This window comes from Doryrhamphus excisus, chromosome 13 (assembly GCF_030265055.1).
Source record: "Doryrhamphus excisus isolate RoL2022-K1 chromosome 13, RoL_Dexc_1.0, whole genome shotgun sequence".
Lineage (NCBI taxonomy): Eukaryota > Metazoa > Chordata > Actinopteri > Syngnathiformes > Syngnathidae > Doryrhamphus > Doryrhamphus excisus.
In genome coordinates, this window is record NC_080478.1 from 4,125,746 (window position 1) to 4,145,189 (window position 19,444).

The 19,444-nt window shown below is 36.8% G+C and overlaps 1 protein-coding gene across 1 annotated transcript; it reads left to right on the forward strand.

Moving 5' to 3' along the window:
• Positions 1-9,216: 9,216 nt before the first annotated feature.
• On the forward strand, positions 9,217-19,096 carry LOC131140430 (alcohol dehydrogenase 1-like). The gene is made up of 9 exons (XM_058090856.1): positions 9,217-9,370; positions 10,735-10,836; positions 11,416-11,557; positions 12,872-12,959; positions 14,059-14,278; positions 16,299-16,559; positions 17,996-18,128; positions 18,230-18,368; positions 18,456-19,096. The coding sequence occupies exons 1-9, from the start codon at positions 9,353-9,355 to the stop codon at positions 18,487-18,489; spliced, it is 1,137 nt and encodes a 378-aa protein (XP_057946839.1). The 5' UTR covers positions 9,217-9,352; the 3' UTR covers positions 18,490-19,096.
• The last annotated feature ends 348 nt before the right edge of the window (positions 19,097-19,444 follow it).

Sequence of the window (19,444 nt, forward strand, 5' to 3'; positions counted from 1 at the left end):
TTTAGTGAAATGCTGTCCGTTAACATTTGGAGTCGCTAATTAACCTAGCATGTTTTTGGAATGTGGGAGGAAACCGGAGTACCCGGAGAAAACCCACGCATGCACGGGGAGAACATGCAAACTCCACACAGAGACGGCAGAGGGTGGAATTAAACCCTGGTCTCCTAGCTAGGTGAGGCCTACGCGCTAACCACTCGACCGCCGTGCAGCCCAGTTCCGAGTTTATGTCAATCAAATTCCAAAGCCGTACATACAATGGGAAGCCAAGCAGGTGTTGCATACACCCAACCATCGGTATGCATATCCGTAGATGAACTTCCTGTTTGCATTAGAAGATAGCATTGTTTGAGCAAACAATGCTGTGAACAAGGACAGGTGTGACATCCTGCAAGACTTTGAGAAGGGCTAAATCAGCTCATATATAAGCTCATCAGCATCCACCGCTTGTGTAACCGAAGACCTAAGTGCCTGACAGAATGATTGACACACTTTATTTCTTCGCTCTGCTGACCTCCACGCTGACCTTGGGGGTACGTTTATGACTCAAATTATCGTTTTTCTTCATGTTTACATCTTGAACCACATTTAATCTCGTTTTTTTTTTAGCGTTTGAGCCCCTTTAGTGAACTGGATGCTGACATGATGGCAGGAAACGACGGTACGGACTCCTGCGGCTGTGATGCCTTCTTGCCGAGTTCTACCTTCCCTCTGAAAGATCTAGCAACGGTGGACGAGACAGCTGAGCAGATCTCCATCAAGTTGGAGACGGAAACAAGAAAGGTAATCGATTAGAAGCGAAGTATGTACAGATAAATAATATTTAATGACTGATTTTACTCGATTTCAGATGGAAGACTATGAGAGTAAGATGGCAAAATACGCAGAAAAGATTACGGAGTTGACAACGGAAATCGAGATATTGGAGAAGAAACCCGATAGCAGCAATGACGCGACCTTGGAGGTTCTGGAGGTGAAGATTAAACAAGTGGAGGCTCTGATTAAAGAACTTCAGCGTTCCATGAAAAACTCCACCGCTGTCTTTGAGTCTCTTCACCAAGAGGTAAGTCCCCAAATGTGGACTGACATGTACACCCAGATTGACTGCAATTCCACCTTTTTTGAGCCACGGCACGTTTTTTTTTTACATCGGAAAAATCTTGTGGCACACACCACTAAACCAAAAATGTTCCAAAATGTCACCACGACCTCACACGTGCATCAATAAGTCTATCGGAGGAACAAGGTAGGTGTTGCCACACGGACCAATATTACATTGCTATGCTAGTCTTTACACCACAGACACTCCACAGTAGCCACGTTTTTACATCACCACTTTTTCTCTTTCCCAATGACCTTTTCGGGAAAAACAATAGTATCCATAGAAAGGAATATTCCAATCTCTTGTCTACATGCGTTTGTGAAAATCAACCAGAATAGTCAATAGGGCATGCCCAGTAAAACGTAAACATCAACATCACGTGATTACCGACATCCATGAGTTTTTCTTTCACTTGTCGGAATAACTCCGTATTGCCAGTTTTTCGTTCATTCAGTCTTGAAATTTAGTTTGAAGTCCGATTTTCTACAATAAAAGCTCTGAGAAAACATTCCACTGTTCTCAAATATCTTAATTTTTATTTTTCTGCACAAAATAAGATGAAAAATAAATAAAAAAAATCAAGAATAAAGAAAAAAGTACTAAATAAATAAATAAAATAATAATAATAAAACGGCAAATAATAAAAACTTAATAAACCACATATAGTTGGTGGGTAGACAAATTATTTTTTTTAGCTAGCGACCTAAACGGTAGCCTTCAAGTTATTTCCTTTCAACTTAAATAGCCAAAAACTTACCACTTCCACACGGATAGGGAGGATAACTATTAACAGTTATTTAACCTTTAACATGAACATTAATCAAACGTAATAATTTTTTTCTGGGTACATGATACCATACAGCATCCATATCAAACTAACATTAAACTTTCATATCAAAGCGGGGGCCTCAAAGTAGTGTCCTGCGGGCCACATTTGGCCCGCGGGCCGCATGTTTGAGACCCCTGGTATAAAGGGTTTAGATTCAATTCTTTCCGTTTGAGCAAATAAAGCAAATGCGATTGGAATATTTGGGTCCATATATTCATGGCTATTGACATATTATTTGCAAATGATGATTAATTATAAATGTTAATTATAAAAAGTGATATTGGATATTATTTAACCTTTAACATGAACATTAATCAAACGTAATAATTTTTTCTGTGTACATGATACCATACAGCATCCATATCAAACTTGCGCGGGCCGCACTAACATTAAACTTTCATATCAAGGCGGGGGCCTCAAATTAGTGTCCTGCGTGCCACATTTGGCCCGCGGGCCGTGTGTTTGAAACCGATGGTCTACCATGTCAAAGCGAAATATTTGAATCTGTGGGGAAAAAATGCCTCCTTTATTGCACAGGTCACGGTAATGATCGGGAACCTAGACCAGCTGGAGAAGACCCATGACAAGAATCAAGTTCTTGTAACACGTCGGGAGTACATCAAGATCCAAATGGCGCTCGAGGAATGTAAGAAACGTCACTAGGAGCTCCGTTAATAATAAAAAGATTCATGTTAAACAGCATTTTGTGGTCACCTTAAATTTGTTTCATGATCTGAAATCATTAAATAATTTATCATAAATAAATTGCCAATTTTGGCTAATGGCTCTCACTGTGGTTGGCTGGAGTCCCAAAGCTTTGGAAAATGCTTTATAACCATTTCCAGACTGATAACTCTGAATTAATCTCAGTTAACTTATATGGAGGGTGGTTAGGTACGCAGGCCACACAGCTAGGAGACCCGAGTTCAATTCCACCCTCGGCCAGCTCCAGCACCCCCCGCGACCCTCATGATGATAATGAACGAATGATTTAGAATGATTTAGGGCGGCACGGCGGTCTAGTGGTTAGCGCGCAGACCTCACAGCTAGGAGACCAGGGTTCAATCCCCACCCTCGGCCATCTCTGTGTGGAGTTTGCATGTTCTCCCCGTGCATGCGTGGGTTTTCTCCGGGTACTCCGGTTTCCTCCCACATTCCAAAAACATGCTAGGTTAATTAGCGACTCCAAATTGTCCATAGGTATGAATGTGAGTGTGAATGGTTGTTTGTCTATATGTGCCCTGTGATTGGCTGGCCACCAGTCCAGGGTGTACCCCGCCTCTCGCCCGAAGACAGCTGGGATAGGCTCCAGCACCCCCCGCGACCCTTGTGAGGAAAAGCGGCAGAAAATGAATGAATGAATGATTTAGATGGAGACTGCACGGTGGTGGAGTGCTTAGCACATAGGCCACACAGCTAGGAGACCCGAGTTCAATTCCACTCTCGGCCATCTCTGTGTGGAGTTTGCGTGGGTTTTCTCCGGGTACTCCGGTTTCCTCCCACAAGACAGCTGGTGACGACCGTCGTGAGGATAAGCGGTAGAAAATGAATGAACATTATTCCAACAGTAAAATATGGTGGTGGTAGTGTGATGGTCTGGGACTGTTTTGCTGCATCAGGACCTGGAAGACTCACTGTGATAAATGGAACCATGAATTATTGTTAATATGCAAATATGGGCTGCACGGCGGACGAGTGGTTAGTGCACAGACCTCACAGTTAGGAGACCAGGGTTCAATTCCACCCTCTGCCATTTCTGTGTGGAGTTTGCATGTTCTCCCTGTGCATGCGTGGGTTTTTTATTCGGGTACTCCGGTTTCCTCCCACATTCCAAAAACATGCTAGGTTAATTAGCGACTCCAAATTGTCCATAGGTATGAATGTGAGTGTGAATGGTTGTTTGTCTATATGTGCCCTGTGATTGGCCACCACATGTGTATATCCCTTCCCCAAACTATTAGTCGTTTCTCTGAGGCTGTTTGCTTTTTATGATGTATTGTTTTTTAAGGCTAACAAGGTGATGTTTTATTGATGTTGTGATATCATAGTGGATTATATTATGATCGATGACGTGCATAATAGGAGATGATGGCATAACAATTGAGTGAGTTGAGGCAAGAGATTAACAACATGAAGAAGTAGTAATTCCTCATCATGCTTGATGACGCTTAGAGGAAACAATCATTTCCATCATTTGCCAGCAGATGTCAGTACAGAACAAAACAGACAATTGAGGCTCCGCCAGATGCAAAGGGATGGGAGGAAATAAGATCTCTTCCAAATACATTCCTGAGTTATTACTATGCATGAATGTGTGGGAAGCCATTCCTGCTTCCTCCCCCATGTTGGGTAGGTTAAGTTTGATTAGCTCCAGTCGCAGATTTGTGGCAAACGGAGCAGAACGGAGCCAATCACAGGGCACATATAGACAAACAACCATTCACACTCACATTCATACCTATGGACAATTTGGAGTCGCTAATTAACCTAGCATGTTTTTTTGGAATGTGGGAGGAAACCGGAGTACCCGGAGAAAACCCACGCATGCAAAAGTGATTGCACTTCCTGTTAAAATATAAGGTAACTGAGATTAATTGAGAATTATCATTCAGGAAATGGTTATAAAGCATTTTCCAAATTTTGGGACTCTAGCCAACCACAGTGAGAGCCATTATCCAAAATTGGCAAAAACACAGAACATTAGTGAACCTTCCCAAGAGTGGGAGAACAGGGAGAACAATCAAACTCGGGTGTCCTTGCTGTGTGGCCTTCACACTAACCACTCGACCACCGTGCAGCCACAGATTCTTAATACAGTTGAAAATCCAGCATTTCGAGAAATGCTGCAAACGTTTCACAGACCGAATTGCCTGTGAGAAAATTCCACAAACACCAATTCCACAACCTGACACCGTGACATATTGTTTTCAGATGGCCGAGGGTGGAATCGAACTTGGGTGTCCTTGCTGTGTGGCCTGCACACTAACCACTCGATCACCATGCAGCCACAGATTCTTAATACAAGTAAAAATCCAGCATTTCGAGAAATGCTGCAAATGTTTCACAGACCGAATTTCCTGTGAGAAAATTCCACAAACACCAATTCCACAACCTGACACCGTGACATATTGTTTTCAGATGGCCGAGGGTGGAATCGAACTTGGGTGTCCTTGCTGTGTGGCCTGCACACTAACCACTCGATCACCATGCAGCCACAGATTCTTAATACAAGTAAAAATCCAGCATTTCGAGAAATGCTGCAAATGTTTCACAGACCGAATTTCCTGTGAGAAAATTCCACAAACACCAATTCCACAACCTGACACCGTGACATATTTTATTTTTTTTCAGATGGCCGAGGGTGGAATTGAACTCGGGTGTCCTTGCTGTAGTGTTGTGCAGGCAATTCGGTGAAATGTTTGCAGCGTTTCTCGAAATGCTGGATTTTCAACTGTATTAAGAATCTGTGGCTGCACGGCTGATGAGCGGTTGGTGTGTAGGCCACACATCTCAGAGACCCGGGTTCGATTCCACCCTCGGCCATCTGCATGTTCTCCCTGTGCATATGTGGGTTTGTGGAATGTGGAATTTTCTCACAGGCAATTCGGTCTGTGAAACGTTAGCAGCATTTCTCGAAATGCTGGATTTTCACCTGTATTAAGAATCTGTGGCTGCACGTTGGTCTAGTGGTTAGTGTGCAGGCCACAGTTTCTTAATACATATCGTATCGTAGTGTTGTGCAGGCAATTCGGTCTGTGAAACGTTTGCAGCATTTCTCGAAATGCTGGATTTTCAACTGTATTAAGAATCTGTGGCTGCACGGTGGATGAGTGGTTACTGTGCAGGCCACAGATTCTTAATACATATCGTATCGTAGTGTTGTGCAGGCAATTCGGTCTGTGAAACATTTGCAGCATTTCTCGAAATGGTGGATTTTCAACTGTATTAAGAATCTGTGGCTGCACGGTGGATGAGTGGTTACTGTGCAGGCCACAGATTCTTAATACATATCGTATCGTAGTGTTGTGCAGGCAATTCGGTCTGTGAAACGTTTGCAGCATTTCTCGAAATGCTGGATTTTCAACTGTATTAAGAATCTGTGGCTGCACGGTGGATGAGTGGTTACTGTGCAGGCCACAGATTCTTAATACATATCGTATCGTAGTGTTGTGCAGGCAATTCGGTCTGTGAAACGTTTGCAGCATTTCTCGAAATGCTGGATTTTCAACTGTATTAAGAATCTGTGGCTGCACGGTGGATGAGTGGTTACTGGGCAGGCCACAGATTCTTAATACATATCGTATCGTAGTGTTGTGCAGGCAATTCGGTCTGTGAAACGTTTGCAGCATTTCTCGAAATGCTGGATTTTCAACTGTATTAAGAATCTGTGGCTGCACGGTGGATGAGTGGTTACTGTGCAGGCCACAGATTCTTAATACATATCGTATCGTAGTGTTGTGCAGGCAATTCGGTCTGTGAAACGTTTGCAGCATTTCTCGAAATGCTGGATTTTCAACTGTATTAAGAATCTGTGGCTGCACGGTGGATGAGTGGTTACTGTGCAGGCCACAGATTCTTAATACAGTTGAAAATCCATCATTTCGGGAAATGCTGCAAATGTTTCACAGACCGAATTTCCTGCACAGCACTACGGTTCATCTGCAGGCCACACAGCAAGGACACCCGAGTTCGATTCCACCCTCGGCCATCTGAAAAAAATATGTCATGGTGTCAGGTTGTGGAATTGGTGTTTGTGGAATGTGGAATTTTCTCACAGGCAATTCGGTCTGTGAAACGTTTGCAGCATTTCTCGAAATGCTGGATTTTCAACTGTATTAAGAATCTGTGGCTGCACGGTGGATGAGTGGTTACTGTGCAGGCCACAGATTCTTAATACATATCGTATCGTAGTGTTGTGCAGGCAATTCGGTCTGTGAAACGTTTGCAGCATTTCTCGAAATGCTGGATTTTCAACTGTATTAAGTATCTGTGGCTGCACGGTGGATGAGTGGTTACTGTGCAGGCCACAGATTCTTAATACATATCGTATCGTAGTGTTGTGCAGGCAATTCGGTCTGTGAAACGTTTGCAGCATTTCTCGAAATGCTGGATTTTCAACTGTATTAAGAATCTGTGGCTGCACGGTGGATGAGTGGTTACTGTGCAGGCCACAGATTCTTAATACATACCGTATCGTAGTGTTGTGCAGGCAATTCGGTCTGTGAAACGTTTGCAGCATTTCTCGAAATGCTGGATTTTCAACTGTATTAAGAATCTGTGGCTGCACGGTGGTTGAGTGGTTACTGTGCAGGCCACAGATTCTTAATACATATCGTATCGTAGTGTTGTGCAGGCAATTCGGTCTGTGAAACGTTTGCAGCATTTCTCGAAATGCTGGATTTTGACTGTATTAAGAATCTGTGGCTGCACGGTGGATGAGTGGTTACTGTGCAGGCCACAGATTCTTAATACATATCGTATCGTAGTGTTGTGCAGGCAATTCGGTCTGTGAAACGTTTGCAGCATTTCTCGAAATGCTGGATTTTCAACTGTATTAAGAATCTGTGGCTGCACGGTGGATGAGTGGTTACTGTGCAGGCCACAGATTCTTAATACATATCGTATCGTAGTGTTGTGCAGGCAACTCGGTCTGTGAAATGTTTGCAGCATTTCTCGAAATGCTGGATTTTCAACTGTATTAAGAATCTGTGGCTGCACGGTGGTTGAGTGGTTACTGTGCAGGCCACAGATTCTTAATACATATCGTATCGTAGTGTTGTGCAGGCAATTCGGTCTGTGAAACGTTTGCAGCATTTCTCGAAATGCTGGATTTTCAACTGTATTAAGAATCTGTGGCTGCACGGTGGATGAGTGGTTACTGTGCAGGCCACAGATTCTTAATACATATCGTATCGTAGTGTTGTGCAGGCAATTCGGTCTGTGAAACGTTTGCAGCATTTCTCGAAATGCTGGATTTTCAACTGTATTAAGAATCTGTGGCTGCACGGTGGATGAGTGGTTACTGTGCAGGCCACAGATTCTTAATACATATCGTATCGTAGTGTTGTGCAGGCAACTCGGTCTGTGAAACGTTTGCAGCATTTCTCGAAATGCTGGATTTTCAACTGTATTAAGAATCTGTGGCTGCACGGTGGTTGAGTGGTTACTGTGCAGGCCACAGATTCTTAATACATATCGTATCATAGTGTTGTGCAGGCAATTCGGTCTGTGAAACGTTTGCAGCATTTCTCGAAATGCTGGATTTTCAACTGTATTAAGAATCTGTGGCTGCACGGTGGATGAGTGGTTACTGTGCAGGCCACAGATTCTTAATACATATCGTATCGTAGTGTTGTGCAGGCAATTCGGTCTGTGAAACGTTTGCAGCATTTCTCGAAATGCTGGATTTTCAACTGTATTAAGAATCTGTGGCTGCACGGTGGATGAGTGGTTACTGTGCAGGCCACAGATTCTTAATACAGTTGAAAATCCATCATTTCGGGAAATGCTGCAAATGTTTCACAGACCGAATTTCCTGCACAGCACTACGGTTCATCTGCAGGCCACACAGCAAGGACACCCGAGTTCGATTCCACCCTCGGCCATCTGAAAAAAATATGTCATGGTGTCAGGTTGTGGAATTGGTGTTTGTGGAATGTGGAATTTTCTCACAGGCAATTCGGTCTGTGAAACGTTTGCAGCATTTCTCGAAATGCTGGATTTTCAACTGTATTAAGAATCTGTGGCTGCACGGTGGATGAGTGGTTACTGTGCAGGCCAGAATCTGTGGCTGCACGGTGGATGAGTGGTTACTGTGCAGGCCACAGATTCTTAATACAGTTGAAAATCCAGCATTTCGAGAAATGCTGCAAACGTTTCACAGACCGAATTGCATCTGTAGATGAACCGTAGTGTTGTGCAGGCAATTTGGTCTGTGAAACGTTTGCAGCATTTCTCGAAATGCTGGATTTTCAACTGTATTAAGAATCTGTGGCCTGCACAGTAACCACTCATCCACCGTGCAGCCACAGATTCTTAATACAGTTGAAAATCCAGCATTTCGATAAATGCTGCAAACGTTTCACAGACCGAATTGCCTGCACAACACTACGGTTCATCTACAGATGCTCCTATATCTCTCAAAACTGTTCACTTATGTGTCAAAAGTACATTTTTTCCCACATAAATTATCACTTCTCCCAAAATGTAATTTCTGTTCCAAGAAATTGGACTCCGTAGTCGTAAGCCACTTATGCTCCACTTTTTTTTTTCCCCCCACCAGAGTGTGAAGCGACGCCCATTGTGTTGTTATAAACCGATGATAAAAAAGTCAAGGATTTCCTCCACGAGCTCAGCCAGCAGCTGCAGCCTTGTTCCACACGTCTCCTCCCTACCACCTTCCTGAAAACAACATTCCGGTGAAAATGGCCACAGCCGGTAAGGTAAGTGACTTAGTCGTGGAAAGTGAAAGTGAAAAAAATACCGTAAACCCACTCGGATTCTCTGGGGTGTCGTTCGTGATAATGTATGGCATGAATATTTAATATAGCGCGTATGAGCTTTAAGGTTGGAGTCTTCTGGGATTAAAGTTGGAATGCTTCTCCAGTACGTGCCGTGTTTAATACTTCATCACACTACTCAAGCGCAAGTAGTACTACGAGTGTACTTTTTTTATTGTACTCTTGTTATGTAAAAGGACAAAACCTGTCCCATTTCTTTTCCCTGTGCCACCTTTGAACCCGTGATATCAGTTTAAGTGTATTTGCTAGCTTGCGTCCATACAGTACATCATTTAATTATCTTGGCCGCTAATCAATGATTGATTTGGCCGGCGCGCTAACCACTAATCCACCGTGCAGCTTCCATTTAAATTATTTTTGGAATGTTGGAGGAAACCGGAGTACCCAGAGAAAACCCGGGGAGAACATGCAAACTCCACACAGAGATAGCCGAGGGTGGAATCGAACCCTGGTCTCCTAGCTGTGAGATCCGCGCGCTAACCACTCATCCGCCATGCAGCCCATATTTGCATATTAACAATAAGTCATGGTTTCATTTATGACAGTGAGTCTTCCAGGTCCTGATGCAGCAAAACAGTCCCAGACCATCACACTACCACCACCATATTTTACTGTTGGAATAATGTTCATTCATTTTCTACCGCTTATCCTCACGAGGGTCATCAAAAGCTGTCTTGTGGGAAGAATGTGGGAAGACACCGGAGTACCCGGAGAAAACCCACGCAAATTCCACACAGAGATGGCCGAGTGTGGAATTGAACTCGGGTCTCCTAGCTGTGTGGCCTGCGTGCTAACCACCCTCCATATAAGTTAACTGAGATTAATTCAGAGTTATCAGTCTGGAATTGGTTATAAAGCATTTAAAGCATTTTCCAAAGCTTTGGGACTCCAGCCAACCACAGTGAGAGTAATTATCCAAAATTGGCAAAAACATGGAACGTTGGTGAACCTTCCCAAGAGTGGTCGGCCAACCAAAAACCCACAGAAAAAACCCTCCACCACGCGGCCTCAAACAACCATTCACACTCACATTCACACCTATGGAAAATTTGCAGTCGCTAATTAACCTAGCATGTTTTTGGAATGTGGGAGGAAACCGGAGTACCCGGAGAAAACCCATGCAAACTCCACACAGAGATGTGGAACCGAGGATGGAATTGAACTCGGGTCTCCTAGCTGTGATGCCTGAACGCTAACCACTCATCCACCGTGCAGCTCCATCTAAATCAGTCCTACCAAATATATCTGCTAGAGAGTTTAGTGGATTTGTTGTTGTTGTTGTAAAGGTGATCAAGTGCAAGGCAGCAGTGGCCTGGGAGCCAAAAAAGCCTCTGGTGATTGAGGAGATTGAGGTGGAACCACCGCAAGCTAACGAGGTCCGCGTCAAGGTGAGACATTGAGAAGTGTTCTGTATTCAATGTGGAATTCATATACATTTTATTATTTATTATTATTAACCGTTGAAAGTGTGTTCATCCAAAAATTGTGCTAACAAACAAACAATGGTTAAAAGACATATCTCTACTTTGTCCTTTTGCACTTGGTGGAAATAAATACTATGAATCTTGTACGCTACTTTCCACGTAGAGTTTTTGTAGATTTTTTGTAGATTTTTTTTTATAGATTTTTTATTTTTATTTTTTTTCTAACATTTTAAACATTATTGCTTTTTAATCAAATGTAAAATCCTTTTAATTTTTTATAGATTTTTTTTATTTTGTTGCAAAAAATCTAAAATTTTAAACATTATTGCTTTTTAATGAAATGTAAAATCCTTTTAATTTTTTTATAGAGTTTTTTAGTTTTTTTTTTAATCAAACATTTTAAACGTTATTGCTTTTTAATCAAATGTAAAATCCTTTTGTTTTTTAATAGATTTTTTTAATTTTGTTTTTTTACAAAAAAAATCTAAAATTTTAATTGTTATTGCTTTTTAATCAAATGTAAAATCCTTTTCATCGGAGCAGATTGTGGCGACCGGTCTCTGCCGCACCGACCTCTTCTACCTGTATGAGACCGACAATATGGAGCTCTTCCCGATGGTCCTTGGCCATGAAGGAGCAGGCATTGTGGAGAGCGTTGGTCCCGGAGTCACCGAATTTCAACCAGGTTTAGATATATATATTTTTTTTTTTTACAAAAAAATTTTTTAAATGTTATCACAAATTTTATATAATAGAGCAAAAGCAGGTCAATAAGCAGGCCAATAAGCAAGCTAATCAGAAGAAGAATAATGATAATAATAATACTGGCTGAGGTCCCCATAAAATGTTCATAAGCCCCCCTAAATAAATTGATATTTTTTTATTGATATATTTTTTTTGTACAAAAAAAATTCTGACAAATTTCATATAATAAGGCAAAAGCAGGCTAATAAGCAGGCCAATAAGCTAGCGAATCAGAATAATAATAATGATGATAGTAATAATAATGGCTGAAGTCCCCCTAAAATGTTCATTAGCCCCCCTAAATAATTTGATATTTTTTTATTGATTAAAAATATATATATTGATTTTTTTGTACAAAAAAAATTCTGACAAATTTCATATAATAGGGCAAAAGAAGGCTAATCAGAAGAAGAATAATGATGATAGTAATAATAATGGCTGAAGCACCCCTAAAATGTTCATAAGCCCCGCTAAATAATTTGATATTTTTTATTGATTAAAAAAAATTTTTTTTTGATTTTTTTTTGTACATAAAATCTCTAACAAATTTCATATAATAGGGCAAAAGCAGGCTAATAAGCAGGCCAATCATAAGAAGAATAATGATGATAGTAATAATAATGGCTGAAGCCCCCCTAAAATGTTCATAACCCTCCCTAAATAATTTGATATTTTTTATTGATTAAAAAAACATTATTGATATTTTTGTACAAAAAAATCTCTAACAAATTTCATATGATAGGACAAAAGCAGGCTAATAAGCAAGCCAATAAGCAAGCTAATCAGAAGAAGAATAATGATGATAGTAATAATAATGGCTGAAGTCCCCCTAAAATGTTCATAAGCCCCCCTAAATAATTTGATATTTTTTATTGATTTAAAAAAAATTTTTTTTGATTTTCTTTTGTACATAAAACCTCTAACAAATTTCATATAATAGGGCAAAAGCAGGCTAATAAGCAAGCCAATAAGCAAGCTAATCAGAAGAAGAATAATGATGATAGTAATAATAATGGCTGAAGCCCCCTAAAATGTTCATAAGCCCCCCTAAATAATTTGATATTTTTTATTGATTTAAAAAAAATATATTGATTTTTTGTACAAAAAAATCTCTAACAAATTTCATATGATAGGACAAAAGCAGGCTAATACTAGCCTGCTACTAATAATGACAAGAAGAATAATGATGATAGTAATAATAATAGGCTAATTAATAATATAATAATGATTATTATATCACTGATGACTGTTTTAGGTGACAAGGTGATCCCCCTCATCATCTCCCAGTGCAGAGAGTGTCGCTTCTGTAAGAGTCCAAAGACCAACCAGTGTGAGAAAGCCTGGTGAGCACCTTTAACAGCATCAACCTTCTACCTGCTTTTACCCCCCCACCCCCCACCCACGTCAGCTGGAGGGTCATTAACGTTAAAGACCTTTAATGATACAGGAATGCACTCACTCTCCGGCCACACCATTAGGTTCACCTGCTGAATATGTTGTAGAGTAGTACCTGTTTAATTCGACTATGTACAATTCTTTATTTATGAATGGAATATTTGTATAGCTAAAGCAGTTTATGACTTTTTAAATACAGATTCCTTATTTATAAATGGAATATTTGTATAGCTAAAGCAGTTTATGACTTTTTAAATATGTTTTTTTCACATTATTAGAGCCCTCCAGACATGAAATAGCACCCCTATAGTCACTGTTACGCTCAATGCCCCCAATATATATAATTATGTAAATATATATAATTATATATATTTTTATATATATTATTATATATATTATTATATATATTATGTTATGAAAAACAAAAATAGTAAAGTTGTAATTTTTCGGGGACTAGAATAAAAATAAAAATTACAAAAATAATTTTTGGGGAGATTCTTTTTAGAAGAAACTTCTCATAACTTCTTAGCGTAAAAATTTACAAAATTTCCAAGTGGCCCTTGCATCCACTCATTATTTTATTTATTTATTTATTTAAAAAAATATATTATATTATATTATATTATATTATATTATATTATATTATATTATATTATATTATCAAGTCCAAATATTTATATTCAAGTTCAAATATTTAGTTGTTGTAATCTAATGAGAATATTAGGTTGCGGAAAAAGTCTTTATAATCTTAATAATATTATATATAATATTATTATAATATTATATATATATATATATATATATATATATATATATATATATATATATATATAATATTATATATAACAAATATGTATAATATTTATATATTAAAATATAATTAATATATTATAAAAATATATAATAATTCTCAATAAATCATGCTGTTTGTGTGGCGACCAGTACCAGTACCAGATACAAGTACCAGTACCAGTACCAGTACCAGTACCAGTACACCAGTACCAGATACCAGTACCACATCTACCCTGCCTCTCACCCCCATTTTAGGGATATTGTTCCTCACAATGTGACTCAAGCTCCTGCCTCCAAACTAAACTGCAAGGGAAAGAAGTTGCTGCAGTTTATGGGAATCAGTACCTTCTCGGAGTACAGCGTGGTCAATCAGATCGCTCTCGCCAAGATTCACCCTGACGCTCCTTTGGATAAAGTCTGTCTCCTCGGCTGCGGGATTTGCACGGGATTTGGAGCCGCAGTCAATGATGCTAAGGTAAGGGAACTGTAGTTCAAAATTCATCTGGTAGTGCTAATAAAAGTACAACACTATATATAATTTCCCCAATACAAGCAGTTGATGTTTGGAACGCAGGAAGTGAACAAATGTAACAGTTACTGATTGTAAAAGTACCAGATGGAGGGGTAGGATTTAATAAGCTTTGCTTCTTCCTACTCCTTTTGGACATGTGGAACTGGGAACTGATTATGGGATGCATTCAATTGTAATCTGATGCATGTTCAAATGAAATTAAACCATTAAAAAAATGTAAAAAAAAAATTAAAAAACACATTTAAAAAAAAATAAAAAAACTTAAATTATATGTATCATTATATGTTGAAATAAAATTAAACCATTAAAAAAATTTAATAAAAAAAATTAAAAACACATTAAAAAAAACTTAAATTATATTAGGAAAGCAGGAAGTGAACAAATGTAACAGTTACTGATTGTAAAAGTACCAGATGGAGGGGTAGGATTTAATAAGCTTTGCTTCTTCCTACTCCTTTTGGACATGTGGAACTGGGAACTGATTATGGGATGCATTTAATTGTAATCTGATGCACGTTCAAATGAAATTAAACCATTAAAAAATAAAGAAAATAATAAAAAAATAAAAACCACATTTAAAAAAAATAATTAAAAAAATAAAATAAAAAAAACTTAAATTATATGTATCATTATATGTTGAAATAAAATTTAACCATTAAAAAAAATTAAAAACACATTTAAAAAAACAACAAAACTTAAATTATATTAGGAAAGCAGGAAGTGAACAAATGTAACAGTTACTGATTGTAAAAGTACCAGATGGAGGGGTAGGATTTAATAAGCTTTGCTTCTTCCTACTCCTTTTGGACATGTGGAACTGGGAACTGATTATGGGATGCATTCAATTGTAATCTGATGCATGTTCAAATGAAATTAAACCATTAAAAAAATGTAAAAAAAAAATTAAAAAACACATTTAAAAAAAAATAAAAAAACTTAAATTATATGTATCATTATATGTTGAAATAAAATTAAACCATTAAAAAAATTTAATAAAAAAAATTAAAAACACATTAAAAAAAACTTAAATTATATTAGGAAAGCAGGAAGTGAACAAATGTAACAGTTACTGATTGTAAAAGTACCAGATGGAGGGGTAGGATTTAATAAGCTTTGCTTCTTCCTACTCCTTTTGGACATGTGGAACTGGGAACTGATTATGGGATGCATTTAATTGTAATCTGATGCACGTTCAAATGAAATTAAACCATTAAAAAATAAAGAAAATAATAAAAAAATAAAAACCACATTTAAAAAAAATAATTAAAAAAATAAAATAAAAAAAACTTAAATTATATGTATCATTATATGTTGAAATAAAATTTAACCATTAAAAAAAATTAAAAACACATTTAAAAAAACAACAAAACTTAAATTATATTAGGAAAGCAGGAAGTGAACAAATGTAACAGTTACTGATTGTAAAAGTACCAGATGGAGGGGTAGGATTTAATAAGCTTTGCTTCTTCCTACTCCTTTTGGACATGTGGAACTGGGAACTGATTATGGGATGCATTTAATTGTAATCTGATGCACGTTCAAATGAAATTAAACCATTAAAAAATAAAGAAAATAATAAAAAAATAAAAACCACATTTAAAAAAAATAATTAAAAAAATAAAATAAAAAAAACTTAAATTATATGTATCATTATATGTTGAAATAAAATTTAACCATTAAAAAAAATTAAAAACACATTTAAAAAAACAACAAAACTTAAATTATATTAGGAAAGCAGGAAGTGAACAAATGTAACAGTTACTGATTGTAAAAGTACCAGATGGAGGGGTAGGATTTAATAAGCTTTGCTTCTTCCTACTCCTTTTGGACATGTGGAACTGTGAACTGATTATGGGATGCATTCAATTGTAATCTGATGCATGTTCAAATGAAATTAAACCATTACCATTACCATTACCATTACCATTACCAGCATTACCAAATAACGTATTCTTTATTTCAGATAGAACCGGGTTCTACGTGTGCCGTGTTTGGCCTGGGTGCCGTGGGCTTGGCCGCCATTATGGGTTGTAAATATTCCGGTGCCAAGAGGATCATCGCGGTTGACATCAATGCGGCCAAGTTTGACAAGGCCAAGGAGTTTGGAGCCACGGACTTTGTCAACCCGAAGGATCACAGCAAAACCATCAGTCAAGTGCTGGCTGAGATGACCAACGGTGGAGTCGACTACTCCATAGAGTGTGTTGGGAATGTGGAACTCATGGTAGGGATTTGGGAATGTTTACTTTATTAATCCTTTGATAGGCTATTTGTATTGGTAGGACTCACACTATGACGCCATTGTGTTTTGTAGTCCAGAAGTCGTTATTTTGTAGGCATGTTTCAGAAAAAAGGCAAAAAAATTGACAAACCTAAAAAAAAAAACATAAATCAGAATATTGAAACTCCTATTATTCAGAATCCATATCACTTGGACCAGAAAATACTGTATAAAAAATAAAAATAAAAATTTGATCTTGAGAGAAAAAATGACTAAAATAACATGATATTATGTGGGAAAACATCATTTTAGTAGCATAAAGTTTAAATATTACGAAAAAAACCCAACATCATTTTAGTAGCATAAAGTTTAAATATTACAAAAAAATATATATATTACAAAAAAAAAAATTTAAGTCGTACCATGAAAAAAAAGAACAACTTTGTGATTTTTGGAAAATTTGTTTGCAAAAGAAGTAATTTCACGAGAATAAAGGAAATGTTTTGGGAATAAGTCATAGTTACGAAGGAGAAAAAAAATGGCAAAAATGGAAAAAAAATGTTGTAATTTTATGACAATAATCAAAACATCAAGCGATAAAAAAGTCGTATTCTTATGAGAAAAAAAGGGTCGCAATTTTACAAGAATAAACTAATATTACCAGGATAAATAATGTAATTTTAGTAGCAGAGGGTAGAAAAAAAATTGTGTTATGAAAAACAAAATATAAATAAAAAATGAAAAAATGAAAAAATAAAAAATAAAAAATAAAAAATAAAAAATAAAAATTAAAAAATTAAAAAATTAAAAAATTAAAAAATTAAAAAATTAAAAAATTAAAAAATTAAAAAAAATAAATAAAAAATAATAAAACATAAAAAATAAAAAATAAACAAATAATTTTTTTAAAAAAATGAATAAATAATAAAAAAAATAAAAAGTAAAAAATAAAAAATAAAAAATAAAAAATAAAAAAATAAAACATAAAAAATAAATAAAGTAATAAAAAATAATAAATGAAAAAAAGAAAAAAAGAAAAAATAAAAAAAGAAAAAAAATATATAAAAGTAATACAAATAAATAAATAAATAAATACATATAAATAAATAAATAAATAAATAGTTGTTGTAAAGTTGTAATTTTTGGGGAATAGAATAAAAATAAAAATGACTAAAATAATTTTTTGGGAGATTCTTTTTCGAATAAATTTCTCATAACTTCTTAGCATATAAAATTACCTTTTACAAAATTTCCAAGTGGCCCTTGCATCCACTCATTTTTTTTAATTATTATTATTTTTTCAGTATGTGGCCCTCGGTGGAAAAATGTTTCTAAAATGACTTAGACATATTCTGAAAAACTAAAAACACTTCCCCCAAATCCATCAATGTTAAAATGGATTTAAAGTACTGATCCACAACATGTGTGTTGTTTCCTAGCGCCATGCGTTGGAGTCCTGTTTGCAAGGCTGGGGCGTGAGCGTGATTGTCGGTTGGACCGACAAGTACGATGTTTCTGTTCGTCCCGGTGAGCTCATTGCGGGGCGCACGTGGAAAGGCTCCGTGTTTGGAGGTACATTTGCCCTAATGCACTTTCTACTAGTCCACGGTCTACTGTAGAACAGCTGGAACACATCTGGTTGATACCATATAAACATTTTTTTTGCTCCTCAGGTTTTAAGGGTAAGGATGGTGTGGCTGAGATGGTAAGAGCCTACCTGGATAAGAAGGTGAAGATCGATGAGTTCATAACTCATAAGATGCCTTTGGACCACATCAATGAAGCTATCACATTGCTGCAGGAAGGCAAAAGGTACCGCTACTACAAAGTACTAGTATAAACTACCAAAACTAATACTGTACTATATATTCATATCATTATTATTTTTTTATTCCACAGCATCCGAACGGTCTTGAGTGCTCGTCCACATTAAGTCAACGTAATTGGTTTCAATAACTTCGAAAAGTTCTGATACTATATATGTATCAGCCTATCCCAGCTGTCTTACACCCTGGACTGGTGGCCAGCCAATCACAGGGCACATATAGACAAACAACCATTCACACTCACATTCATACCTATGGACAATTTGGAGTGGCTAATTAACCTAGCATGTTTTTTTGGAATGTGGGAGGAAACCGGAGTACCCAGAGAAAACCCACGCATGCACAGGGAGAACATGCAAACTCCCACACAGAGATGGCCGAGGTTGGAATTGAACCCGGGTCTCCTAGCTGTGAGGCCAGCACGCTAACCACTCGCGCACCGTGCAGCCCATACATAAAAAAACAAAAAAACTCCATAATTTTCCTGGCCTCGCTTTCTCTCTCTCTCTCTCTCTATATATATATATAAAATTATTATATATTATTATATATAATAAAATTATATATATATATATTCAAAATTTTGCCATAATTTTGGCAAATTTATATATATATATATAAACTCCATAATTTTGCTGGCCTCTATATATATATACATAAATTTTGCCATAATTTTGACAAATTTATGTATATATATAAACTCTATAATTTTGCTGGCCTCTATATATATATATATAAATTTTGCCATAATTTTGGCTAATTTATGTATATATATATAAACTCCATAATTTTGCTGGCCTCTCTCTCTCTCTCTCTTTCTATATATATATATATATATATATATATATATATATATATATATATATATATATATATATATATATATATATATATATATATATATATATATATATATATATATATATATATATATATATATATATATATATATATATAGAGGCCAGCAAAATTATGGAGTTCATTTTGAAAATTTTTCCATTTTTCATCAGTTAACAAAATTGCAAATATATTTAACACATACACTATTTTACACTTTTAATT